Source organism: Gekko japonicus, unplaced genomic scaffold, assembly GCF_001447785.1.
Source record: "Gekko japonicus isolate JY-2015 unplaced genomic scaffold, Gekko_japonicus_V1.1 scaffold392, whole genome shotgun sequence".
NCBI lineage: Eukaryota > Metazoa > Chordata > Lepidosauria > Squamata > Gekkonidae > Gekko > Gekko japonicus.
This window is the reverse complement of record NW_015174853.1, coordinates 592751-605076: the sequence shown is the minus strand read 5'-3', so window position 1 is coordinate 605076 and position 12326 is coordinate 592751. Positions and strand designations below refer to the sequence as shown.

At 44.2% G+C, this 12326-nt stretch overlaps 1 protein-coding gene across 1 annotated transcript in view; it reads right to left on the bottom strand.

The window, feature by feature from the left end:
• PLD5 (phospholipase D family member 5) overlaps window positions 1-10946 on the bottom strand; it is a 167712-nt gene extending 156766 nt beyond the window's left edge. The window contains exon 1 of the mRNA XM_015424564.1: window positions 10758-10946. Coding sequence (XP_015280050.1) covers window positions 10758-10946 — 189 coding nt within the window. The remainder of the gene's footprint in view (window positions 1-10757) is intronic.
• Between the last annotated feature and the right edge of the window lie 1380 nt (window positions 10947-12326).

The following is a 12326-nucleotide window of genomic DNA, read 5'->3' as shown; positions in this document are numbered from 1 at the left end:
CCCTACAATCTATCAAAGTAGTAAAAAGATGCTCCTCCCCACCCTTTATATACATGATAATGGAATGTTAATCTACCTCAGTGGCAATATGTGAGGAACAGAAGTTAGAATGCAGCTTAGATTCCATTACAAATAGCACAGGGAGGGGGGGACGCATCTAGAGATAACCTGGGCCAGGCTATTCTGAATCATTTTGGTCCCTGGAACTCCCACAATCATACTGAAGCTGGTGGTCAATTTTGAGATTCCTGGTTTTGTTTTCTGATTAGTTATGCCTGCCATAGGTGGACATGTGAATTTCTTTATTATTATAGATGCATGGTCACAGCCAGCCAAGTGATTTTTTTTATATAATATGTGATTTGGATCAAGGTCATATGGAGAGCCTATATGGAATCTTTGTCCAGGGGTCTATGGTGGATCTCAGCAGCCCTGGGGGCCAGGGACCTTCTCAGGGTTCTTTTGACCTTTGAGAGGGGACTCCAGGACCAGGCCTCACAGCAACTACCAAGCAACTTGCTACCACCCAACTTGCATCAGTCACCCAGGTTTGTCTACTTGCTAGTATTCAACAGCAGCTACCCCACAAAAGCCAGTGTGGTCTAGGAGTTCAAGTTTCAAACAAGGTTCTAGGACACCCGGGTTCAAATCCCCACTCTGCTGTGGATAGGGTTGCCAAGTAGTACTCACCTCCGGAGCGGGGGACTCCCGGGTGGATCCCGGAGCACGCGCGCCCCGCATGCACGTCACTAGGAAGTGACGTTATGACACCTGGCATGCTGGGGGCGGGGCCACGACCATCCAAGGGGAAACCCCGGGAAACCCCCGGGGCCTGATTCTGCGGCGGCAGAAATCGGGCCTCCAAAGCGGGGGTTTACCCGTCACCCGCCCCCACTTGGCAGCCCTAGCTGTGGAAGCTCACTGGGTGACTTTGGGATAGTTACACATTCAGCCAAACCTACCTGACAGGGTTATTGTGAGTATAAAATGAGGGAAAGGAGAATGATGTAAGCTGCTCTGGGTCCCCATTGTGGAGAAAGGTGCAATATAAATTGCTTAGCTGGATTACATAATAAATATAGCTGAAGGGGGGGCAGGTAAAAGGTAAGTTGGCTGGCAGGTGGGAAGGAGAGAAAGAGGCAGAAAAGGGGGGTGGCTATGGGGGCTACCAGGGAAGGAAAAGAAGAAAGGGGGGAGGAGATGCCCCCTGGAAGTCCTAGTCTATAAATGTGGTCAGTTCTCCAAATTTATACATCCTTCCCTCATGTATTTAATGTATCTTAGTTCCCCCATAATTGTCATATCTTCACATAATTTCCCAACATTTATCCACCAACAACTTCTTTGCATCTTCCTTTTTTAGTAATTGTCTAGCCATAAAAATCTGACTTCCTATTAATGCTCTATTTCTTTTCCACGGGTTCTTAAATATCCATGTTCTAGTCTTAAAAGTAAACAAGAGGAGAACATCCTATTAATTAATCTCCTGCACTACTAAACATTCATGTGAAAAAAATCCCTGCATTCCTCACATTTCACATTCCAGCAGGAGCATATAGTCATGCCAACCAGGCCCTGGTCAATTCAGCTGACGCCCATGGAATGAAAACTCTTACTTTGTCTACTTCTTCTCTGAGAGCAGGCCTTGCTGCTTCTGGGAGCATTCTAGTGGTACCTTCCCTAATTCTAGAAATCTTTAGAGTTCATAAGAAGTAGTATTATGCATGCCCTACTTCACCAAGCAGTGAATAATCTCCCTTATAAATAAAAGCCGAATGGTGGTGGCACTTCTCTAGAACATTCCACACGCTCCAAAATCAGTTCACTCTCTGATCTGTCATTTAGAGGGTCTCCCTATCCACTGGCTGCTTTGCCTGAGTCCTGCCTCCAACATTCTAAACATTTTGCTGTTCCTCCCCCTCCCCATAGCCAGTCAGAACACAGAGGTTATTTGCATATGCAGCCTCATTGGCCTCTGCCTCGGAACACAGAGGTCGTTTGCATATGCAACTTGATTGGCTTTTGCCTTTAACATTCTAACCAGTTTTGCTGTTCTGAGGTAAAATGTGTCCAATCTCCAGGTGAGGGCTTTTGATCACTCAGAATTACAACTGCTTTCCAGATGGCAGAGATCAGTTCCCCTGGAGAAAATGGTGGGCTCTGTATCCTTATATGCTGCTGGGGTGGCCCCCATATGACAGCCAATGTGACGTAGCAGTCAGGGCTTCAGAGCACGGGAGAGGCTGCAGGTGTGTGTGGGGTGGAAAGCTGAGTGAGGGGGAAATAAAGGTAAATTGATGATTGGCTGGGAAGGAGATAGTGTTGCCAACTCCAGGTGGGAAATTCCTGGAGATGTGAGTGATGGCGCCTGGAGAGGGTGAGGTTTCAGGAGGCATGGGACCTCGGACAGGTACAAAGCCATAGACTCCACCCTCCAAACCAACTATTCCCTTCTGGGGAACCATCGTTGCCAATCTCCAGGTGAGGGCTGGAGATCACTCAAAATTACAACTGTTCTTTAGGTAGCAGAGATCAGTTCCTCTGGAGAAAATGGTGGACTCAGTATCATTATACCCTGCTGAGGTCACCACAGCAAATTGACACTGAGTGTCCAAGGCTGGCGCACCCGCCCAGAGCCTCTTTCTAGAGGCTGTTGTATTTATTTCCACAATGGGCCTTTTTCCTAGTTCTAACGATATTTCTTAGCTGGATTGGTTCTGTGGTGGATATGGGGGCAGTGGGGGGGAAGCTCTGAGGGAACTGTCTTCTGGACTGAAGAATATCCAGTCCCAGGCCCATAGCTTCAGTGGGGCATTTTGGGGCCCAGGCCCCCAAATTCCCACCAAGCCCCCCCCAACTTACCACCCTGGCCAGGCCCCCTGAATTATTTCTTGTGCTTGCCGTCGTTGCCGGGGCAGCGGCAAGCCTCTTGCCACCCTTCTCCTCTCTCCCAGCTCTCTGTATTTTTATGGAGTCCTCGGCGAGCAACGCAAGCCCTGCCTCCAGTCCCATGCTGCTCATCTTGCCTGCCTCTTCCTTGCCTCTTGCCGGCCAGCAAAGCAAGCAAGCCCTGACTCCCATGACGCCGCAAGCCCCAGCCATCTCCACTCTATCCCTCCAATTCCCAAGCGGCCAGGTCAAGCCCTGCACAAGTAGGCTGAAGTTTACTTGGAGTTTAAAAATCTCAACAATGGGTTTTTTGTTTTATTTTTCATTAAGGGGGGGTGAGGGTACCTAGGGATCCCAAGTCTGGAATTAGAGTGTAAAAATCCCAACAATGTCCCCCCCAAGAGAGGGGGGGAGGGATGCATAATAGGTGCCCCCACAAGAAAAAAAATTGCCCCACAAAATGAAAAATCCTGGCTACAGGCCTGTCCAGTCCCTCTGACTTCTCCTGGATATTCTTTATACCCCACCTGCCCACAATCAAAGGGGGAAACAAGATTTAAATTAAAGATTGCTAGTATGTAAGGTATGTGTTCCCTAAAAGACTCTTATTTGGAAACTTGCTAGACTATGGGTGTACTTATATGTCAGGTAAATAGAGACTCCTGGTTCTTAATTTTGACTAGACAGCAGGCGGAGATGAACAAAAGTTTATTTAACAAAAAATTAAGAATTTAATAAGGTAAGTATGATGTGTGGATCACTCAAATATATAAACTAAGCTGGTTCTCAGATAACATAAATAACTCCTGAGGGAAGACTTGATTCCACTTTCTCTAGGACAGGTTATTTCTGCTGTTTCAAGGCTGCTCTTTTCTCTCACAGAGCACCGTACCACAGAACCTACACTCTCCAGTTAGGAATGATGGGCCCTTGACAGGATGCTTGTCACAGTAAAATAAGCTTTCTTTTCTAAGCCAGCTCCCAAACCCTAATTAAAAAGCCAAATAAAAGCCTGGCTAAGCTGACACTCCTTTCCAGACCCATGAAATCCCTATCCAAAAGGGAAAAAAGTTGTTCTTCACCCAGTTTGGTGTAGTGGTTGAGTGTGCGGACTCTAATCTGGGAGAACTGGGTTTGATTCCCCACTCCTCCACTTGCAACTGCTGGATGACCTTGGGCAAGCCATGGTTCTGGCACAGCTGTTCTTGAAAAAGAGCAGTTTCTGTCAGAGCTCTACCTCACAGGGTGTCTGTTGTGGGGAAGGGAAGGGAAAGGAGTTCATAAGCCGCTCTGAGACTCCTTTGGGTAGTGAAGGGCGGGGTATAAATCGAATCTCTTCTTCTTCTTAAACTGAGGCTGGCTCCCTCCCTCCCAGCCACTTAGATTTGCATGAGGCCTAAATCACAAGGATAGGTTCAGAGTCCTGGAGGAGAGGCAGGACTTTTTAGGATGATTGCCACAGTTCCCTTTGGACAACTGCAGACATATGGTTCCTATTTAGTGATTGCTTTATTTACAAATATAAAGAGCACAGGTAGAGGAAAAAGGAACCCCTGTAGTGCATCCAATCTAGCACAACCCTCCCAGATCTCAGAGAGAGATCCTGCAAACCCAATGTGCTTCAGCCAGCTTACAACAGTCTCTGCCTACTCCTACAATGCTGCTTCTCATACACAGAAGCACGTATTCCAAGCCCTAACGGGTGTGTGGACAAAGCCATTTCCTAACAATTAAGACCCACTGAGGATATTTCTATAATAATTAAGAAACACTGCCATTCCATTTGGGTGTGCTTTCCCCAGACTGGTCACTTTGGGCCAGCCCACAGGATAAACTGATCCATAGTAACCACAATCCAAACTCGCATTAGTATATTCAAAAAGACAGAATTACCGAAGTATACTAGTTTATGTTAGTTCACTACCCATTAACACTTCCATTACAATTAAAGTAAGCCTGTTGATTATAAATGGTGAAGAATGCTGGGCAAAAAAAGAGGAGGAAAGGATCATACAGAAAAATGAAATATAAACACAGTTCTAGCCTACACTTTCATGGGTTACAAATCGTGGTTTGGATTCCATGCAACACCTACAGAAGGTGCTAGCAGATATCTTTCCTGCTTCCCCCTTCCCCCCAGCAGTTACCTGTAAGGACTGAAAAAATGCCAGGAATTGGGAAACTCATACGTGCCAAAAGCCACAAGCAATGGCTGGCTGCAGGGTGGAAGATGAAGCAGGTGAATTCACCCCTTCCCTTCATGTACCAACAGAGCATCTTAAGCCAGAAGAAGTGAATTTGTGCTTATGAAACCCAGGAATAGGATCTAAGACAGAGTAGTTGCTTTCTGGCATGCTAGCCTGCTGGGAGGGTGACTTTTTGACACACACACACCCAAATTACCTATTCAAGATGAAAGATTTAAGATTATTTGTAGGCATTTATTTTAGATGAGGCCTACACTATTTACCATCAAGCCAAACACAGTCCATATCATGTCTGATGATCCACCAAGACTCAATATAGTCCTTGTTTAACTGTCTGCCTGGGATCGAATCCCAAGAGGTTGTCCAGCATCAGGGAGGTGACAATAGCAGGTGAAGTATATTCAGTTTGACCAAACACAACTTAAGCTACTCAGTCCTAGGTTTGCTGGAACAGTCTTGGCTCCTTACTCAGAAAGTTTCACTGTAATGCATATCAGTTCATTATAGTGCTACTGCAAAACAAACATATCTGTCTCCTATGCTAGGCACAGAGAACAGCTTTGTGTTTAGATATGTATGCTTTTAGTGAGAATGACAGCTGCAGGGCAGATTCTCAGGTGAGGAAGAAACTAAACTGAGCCAGTCAAAGCTATGCAGTGTTCTTTGCAATGACAGCTTCCTTCTTTCTCTTGGACCTTTGCCTCTATCACTCTTTGGGAGCTATAATTCTGTCCCTGCTGTCTATTCTGTTCCTTGTTTCAACCAATCTGCTTCTGAGTTCCATATCCTTGTTCCTATGTATTCGTGAGGCTGGTCTTGCTGGGCTTCCTAGGCTGCCCAGAACTCCCAGATTGGTTCTGCATGAGCAATTAGAATGTTCACAAGAACCACAGCAGAGGATTACAGCATCTCATCCTATGGTTTGATGAGGACTGATAGCAAACAGGCAAGTTTTTAGACATAGATGTGCATGCTTGTGCATGTATCTCATGCCTACAATATGTAGGCATTTTCTAGATTATTAAAATGGGAGAACAATATTCCATGAAAGTGGAAAGATGCAATTTCACTATGAAATGTTACTACAGCAATGAGTTTGCTAAAGGCAAAACATATTATGCTCTTTCATGGATAATTAACTTTATTCCTTCACCATTTAGTATCAAATATGTTGCGCTCACAGAATAGAACAGCAAAAATCCAAATCACTAAATAATGCATATTCCATGCATATTTTGATACGATTTCCAAATGTAGCAAGCCTAAATTTATAAGTACTTCTATTGAATATATATTGATTCCACAATTCAATAAGCATATTGCAAGCTATATACTGACAAAACTAAAATCTGTCAGGTCAATAAATCATCCAAATAATCTGAAAATAGCTTACTCTGAGCATGATTTATGGGGGGGGGTTTCATCTGAAGTAGAGGGATGTATCTATCTCCCAGGGATCCTCCACTGCAGGTACAAAAATGTATCTCTGTATTGCAAGGGCCATAATGATCTTCCCATGTCAATGGAAGGGCCCATCCTCTGTGTGCATGGAACCACAATGCTGCACAAAAGGTCTAACTTGTTGCTGCAAATGTATTTACGTGTAACTCTAAGTTATAGCTTGTTCACCTACATAAATTGTTGTTCTCATAACATGAAGACTGCAAAATCACTATTGTATCAGTTTTGTTCCTGCTCTTGTATGCAAGAGTCAGCAACTCCTTGAAACCCACCAGTTTCCATGTCTTCTATTTACAGAGCAATGCATCATCAGTAGCTTCACCATAAACACAATGACACTGTGGCCTGTACAATTACAACAGCCAGAACCTGCTCCAAGATTTCCTGTCTTCCTCCAAGCCCTATGGGGGGAGGAAAAGAATGCCCCAAATCATCAACACTCCATAACGTACCTTGCTCCAGGTATACCTAAAGTCTTGGATAATCTTTTATCATAGCTCTAACTTGGTGTATAAGCTGTAGGCATTAATTACCCATGTCTCAAACATCTCAGGGTGTCTTACCAGTCCCATCACTGTTGTGGGGAGGTCCCAATCAGTTGGTTGTCTCAACTACAGCTTTCATATATTAATGAGTGGTTCTACAGATGATGTCGCATACTTGGTTTTGATCTTCTCCCTCTGGTGTCTTCAGACAACTACAAGGTGGAGGGGACTTAATTATTTAAGAAGTTAGCCCTACCCCCAAGCCAAGCTGGCCAATCCAGGGGGGTACCATTAAAAAGGTTCACCACTATTCCTTTTGGGTATGACACCAAAATGTAGCTCAGTGTTAGCCGGGGATGCAGTCACCATATACTACATATTACAGAAACATCTGGAACATGCATGACACAGAATAGGCATAAGAAACGCAAGCTGTACATAGATAAGTTCTAAACATTGTATATTTATCTGTGTATTCTGATGAGAGTTGATCTAAAGGTATAGTATTATGATCTTAGCAGCATCAATTATTAGGGTACAATTAAAACAAGTAATACATCAATCTGAAACAGATCATTTGTAAGGTTTTTTAAAAATATCATTGCAAATTATATACTTTGCATTTCAGTCCAATTTTTAAACTGGTATGTAAGGTTAAACTACGGTTGCAATCCTGTGTACTTACTTCAGAGTAAACTTGCATGAATAATTATGCCTATTATTGGGTTGGAATTTTGCTTCTTTGAATTCAGATGGAACTTGTTCATTTAAGGCTTTGCTATACTGTTTGTAACATAACAACTTTTACATCAAACCTATGCATGTTTACAAACATTAGTATATTTGAAGTTGCTCCCAAGTGTACAAAGATTACAGGCTAACAGTGCAACCCTATAGATATTTACCTAGTCTAAGACCATTAATTTAAATGGTTTTAGAGTGGAATAACTCTACAAAGGATTGCACTGCAAATAAAAAATTCTCCACTTAATTTTCTAGCTAACAAGTTCTTGTCAAAGACCAAAGTTGTCTTCTAGAGGCACCTATCTTTTCATTTGGTCTTCATACTACAAACAGTTTTACAAACAGTTCTTAATTTTGTTTTACAGTATTTACATTCATAAATTTCTGTCCACTTTCAGAACCTCAGATACAGAAGAGTATAAATCCAAATAGATTAAAACAATAAAGCCATGAGAAGGTATCAAACCTATGCATGTTTACAAACATTAGTCTATTTTAAGTTGCTCCCAAGTAAGTGTGCAAAGATTACAGGCTAACAGTGCAACCTTATGGATACTTACCTAGTCTAGTCCAATTTTTAAACTGGTATGTAAGGTTAAACTACGGTTGCAATCCTGTGTACTTACTTCAGAGTAAACTTGCATGAATAATTATGCCTATTATTGGGTTGGAATTTTGCTTCTTTGAATTCAGATGGAACTTGTTCATTTAAGGCTTTGCTATACTGTTTGTAACATAACAACTTTTACATCAAACCTATGCATGTTTACAAACATTAGTATATTTGAAGTTGCTCCCAAGTGTACAAAGATTACAGGCTAACAGTGCAACCCTATAGATATTTACCTAGTCTAAGACCATTAATTTAAATGGTTTTAGAGTGGAATAACTCTACAAAGGATTGCACTGCAAATAAAAAATTCTCCACTTAATTTTCTAGCTAACAAGTTCTTGTCAAAGACCAAAGTTGTCTTCTAGAGGCACCTATCTTTTCATTTGGTCTTCATACTACAAACAGTTTTACAAACAGTTCTTAATTTTGTTTTACAGTATTTACATTCATAAATTTCTGTCCACTTTCAGAACCTCAGATACAGAAGAGTATAAATCCAAATAGATTAAAACAATAAAGCCATGAGAAGGTACTAGGTTCTGTAACAGATTTGATTTAACAAACCTGTTTTGCTACTTCAGTTCTGTTGCTATTAACTATGTATAGACTATAGAAAGGATCTGCTAATGTCAGTCAATATACATGAGCTTTAAGGAAAAGCTGAATTTCAGAAAACTGATCCCTAAAACAAATTCAGTTTCTTAAAACAAAGGCCAGTATATTGAGAGTCCTTGCTGAAGTGAGATAGACATGTACAGTAGTAAAGCAACCTGGAATCAGTACTTCTAGAATATTGTAAGAGTTTCCCTTTCTTTATAATTTTATTTCTAGAACTTCAACTAAATCTTACTTATAAATGCTTGCCACATTTACACAACTCATTCTTTTAACACCCACTCCAAAATAAAAAGTCATTTATTGTATTGTAGCCAGGAAACATAGCACTTTCTCTTCTTTAGTTATTGCACTGCTGAATCTTGCACTGTTTTAGATTACATCATTTGGCACTGTTTCAGTTCCTAGCAAGGTGTCACTAAGTTCCATGCAATAAAAGAATTTGCTTTCGTATAGTGATTTTCTTCAAGTGGCATATCTTTAAAGTAGTTTATTCTTTGAGGAAGAGTATAAAAAGCACAATTTTATCCATTGTCACAAAGTCAGTTTTGAATGGTATGTAGTTATCCATTTTCTTAAACAAATCTGCTACATTACAATACTTTTTTGCCTCCCTATATGCATACAGCAAATTTCATATTTGGGGCTAGAGAGAAAATGTAATTAAGGAATTCCTCTAATACTCAGAAAATTCTAACCCAAGATGTCATTGATCCAGTTCCTTAATGTTAGAAATGACATAAGAAGAAACACATCCCATTACTTTGAAATGCATGAATCAAAGGAATACTTCCAAGCACCTTTTAAAAAGCATAAAATATTCATTGCAGTCAGCCACATCTGCAGTTTTCCCTGGTCCCAACATCACTTAGTTAAGTCACATATTGCTGCTGCAGAAATTGATGTTGGAAGGAAATCTACTTCACACCACTTTAAAATCCCACACAGGAAATGGGAAGGAAAAACGTTGTCAAAAATAATTTTAAAAAATGTCTGTACTTCTCCATTAGAAATATGGAATGAAACAACTGCAAACTTAAAGACACTCCTATCTTCTTAAACACCACACTGTTCCAACATGCATTAGTTTATAGTGGGATTCTGCAAGATCATAAAACGTACACTAGTTAGCCATAAAGAATTTGTTCTTTTCAGGTACAGGCACTATTGAAATGTGAAATTGGCGGGAGACTAAGCCCACACAACACACAAATATGTAACAATGGGAAACAAAACATGTCTAAATACAGAAGTATCAGATATGGAGGTTTAAATCTTTTGGATTTCATGCTAGCCTTAAGAAGCCAACTTTGCTCTACAACTGTTACAGATCAATGGTCTGCATGTTTAACTGACAGCAAGCCCCAATGATTTCAGTGGGACTTACTCCCAAGTCAGTGTGCACAGGACTGCAGCCTGAGGTGTCTTTCTGGTCACCCACTTGAAAGGAATACCACATGTTGTTATTCCTCCTTAAGTTTGGAGATGGACACTAGGTTGAGTCAGGCAGAGAGCCATTGGTATTCCATTGGGTTTGCACCACAAGGAGTCCAGGGTGCAAAGCCCTACTTAACCCACAATGCTCTGAGTGGTCAAGAACTTCTGGCTTCTCCCCAGCTCCCCATTGGCACCACGGCTCTGTTCTACACCTGCCCAGCAGGGCTGTGGTGCGGATGACTAAAATGATGAATGAGATGCTTGCGGTCAAGCGCAAGAGCGAGCGAGAGAGAAAAAGTGGCTTACATGCTCCAATTTGTCTTTCCGCCTCAGCCAGACGCTGGCACTGTAGTCCTGCTGCTTGACGGCGCTGTAGAAGTTGGGGCCCACTCTGGGCAGGCTGGGCGAGGGCTCCCTGGGTCTGCTCTTCAGCCTCATCTGCTCGAAGCCTTCATGGCGGGAAGAGGAGGCGAGCCAGTCGCTCCTCCCTTCCATCTTGACATGACAAGGCACAGTCCAGGCAACCCCGGCGGGACCCCGAAAGGAAGGAGACCCCCCTCAAGGAGCCCAAAGAAGAAACCCCGAGGAGGAGGAGGAGGAGGCGGCGGCAGGGAGCCCCCGGGAACGGCGGCCACCGGGGTGGGGTTCGAAACAAAGGAAAGGGGCCGCGGAGGGAGAGCCACGCCAAGGAGCGGCGGCGTCCGAGGCGAGGGAGGGGGAAAGAAAGCGCCGAAGAGGATCGCTTGTTGCCTGGGCAGAGCTGCAGTCCGGCGCGAGCGCCGCGCAAACCGGCTTCTTGCGGCACTGGCGGGGAGCGGGAGGGGGGCAGGCACACATTCGCGCGCACAGAGCTGGAGGGAGGGGCGCACGCGGCGGACAAGAAGGGGCGCGCGCCCTCCCCTGTTCCATCGATTTCCCGGTAGCCAGCAGGTTGGCGCAGTGGCTAGGCTGCGTCCCCCGCCTTCAGCCCGCGCCTCCCTGCATCCGCCCCCGCCCCCGCAAAAATAATAATAACAAAGTTCAGCCGCGTCCTTCCCGGCTCTTCTTCAGAAGCTTCCCGCGGCTGCCAGAGGGTTGCTGCCCCGATTTACGGCCTCCGCTCAGGCGGGCGGAGGGCGAGCTCGCAGGTAGCACAAAGGCAGGAGCTGGTGCTGAAAGTAACTCTCTCGCGTCGCCAGCCCCTTCCCTGGCCCCAGAGGCTCCTCACAAGGCAGACGCCGTCCTTCTCCCGCCAGTCTCTGGCTCTGTCCGTTCCCTGGGTTCTGAAAAGTTGAAGGGTGCAGTTGCTCGCTGATGAGCGCCTAGCGCCATCAGGTGAGACAACTGATGAATGGGCGGGCGGGGTGCGCGATTACGATCCAGGGCATTTTTCTCCTGCCCTTCCTCCCAGGTGCTCAGGGCGCCTCCCAGGGTTCCGCCCTGCTCTGTTCTAACCCCTGAGGCAAGTTAGGTGGCTAGTCCCAAATCACCCAGGAGGCAAGTAGGGATTTAAACACTCTAACCACTGCACCACACTGATGATAGACAGACAGATAGATAACCATCAGTCTCCCTCTCTTTCCAGCCTACAGACTTTGATACACTTCCAACTCTGGGAAACAGTTTTGACTTTGAGTCTGGAGGCAGGATCAGAGGTTTCAGCTGAAGCTTGTTATGCCAGGGAGAAGGGGGTGGGCTGGAGGGGGAAGAAGGGGGCATTGCACCAGTTAGATGCAAATTTTTAAGTCTGCTGTTTTCCTTTGGGATTTGCTTGCATATCGTTAAATATGTCTGTCCTACGTAAAGACACCATAGATTTCCAGTCCAAAGGAAACCCCCCCCCCCTCTCATCCAAAGGAAACCAATCCTTTCAGCATTGTCCCAGGGCTTCTCTCA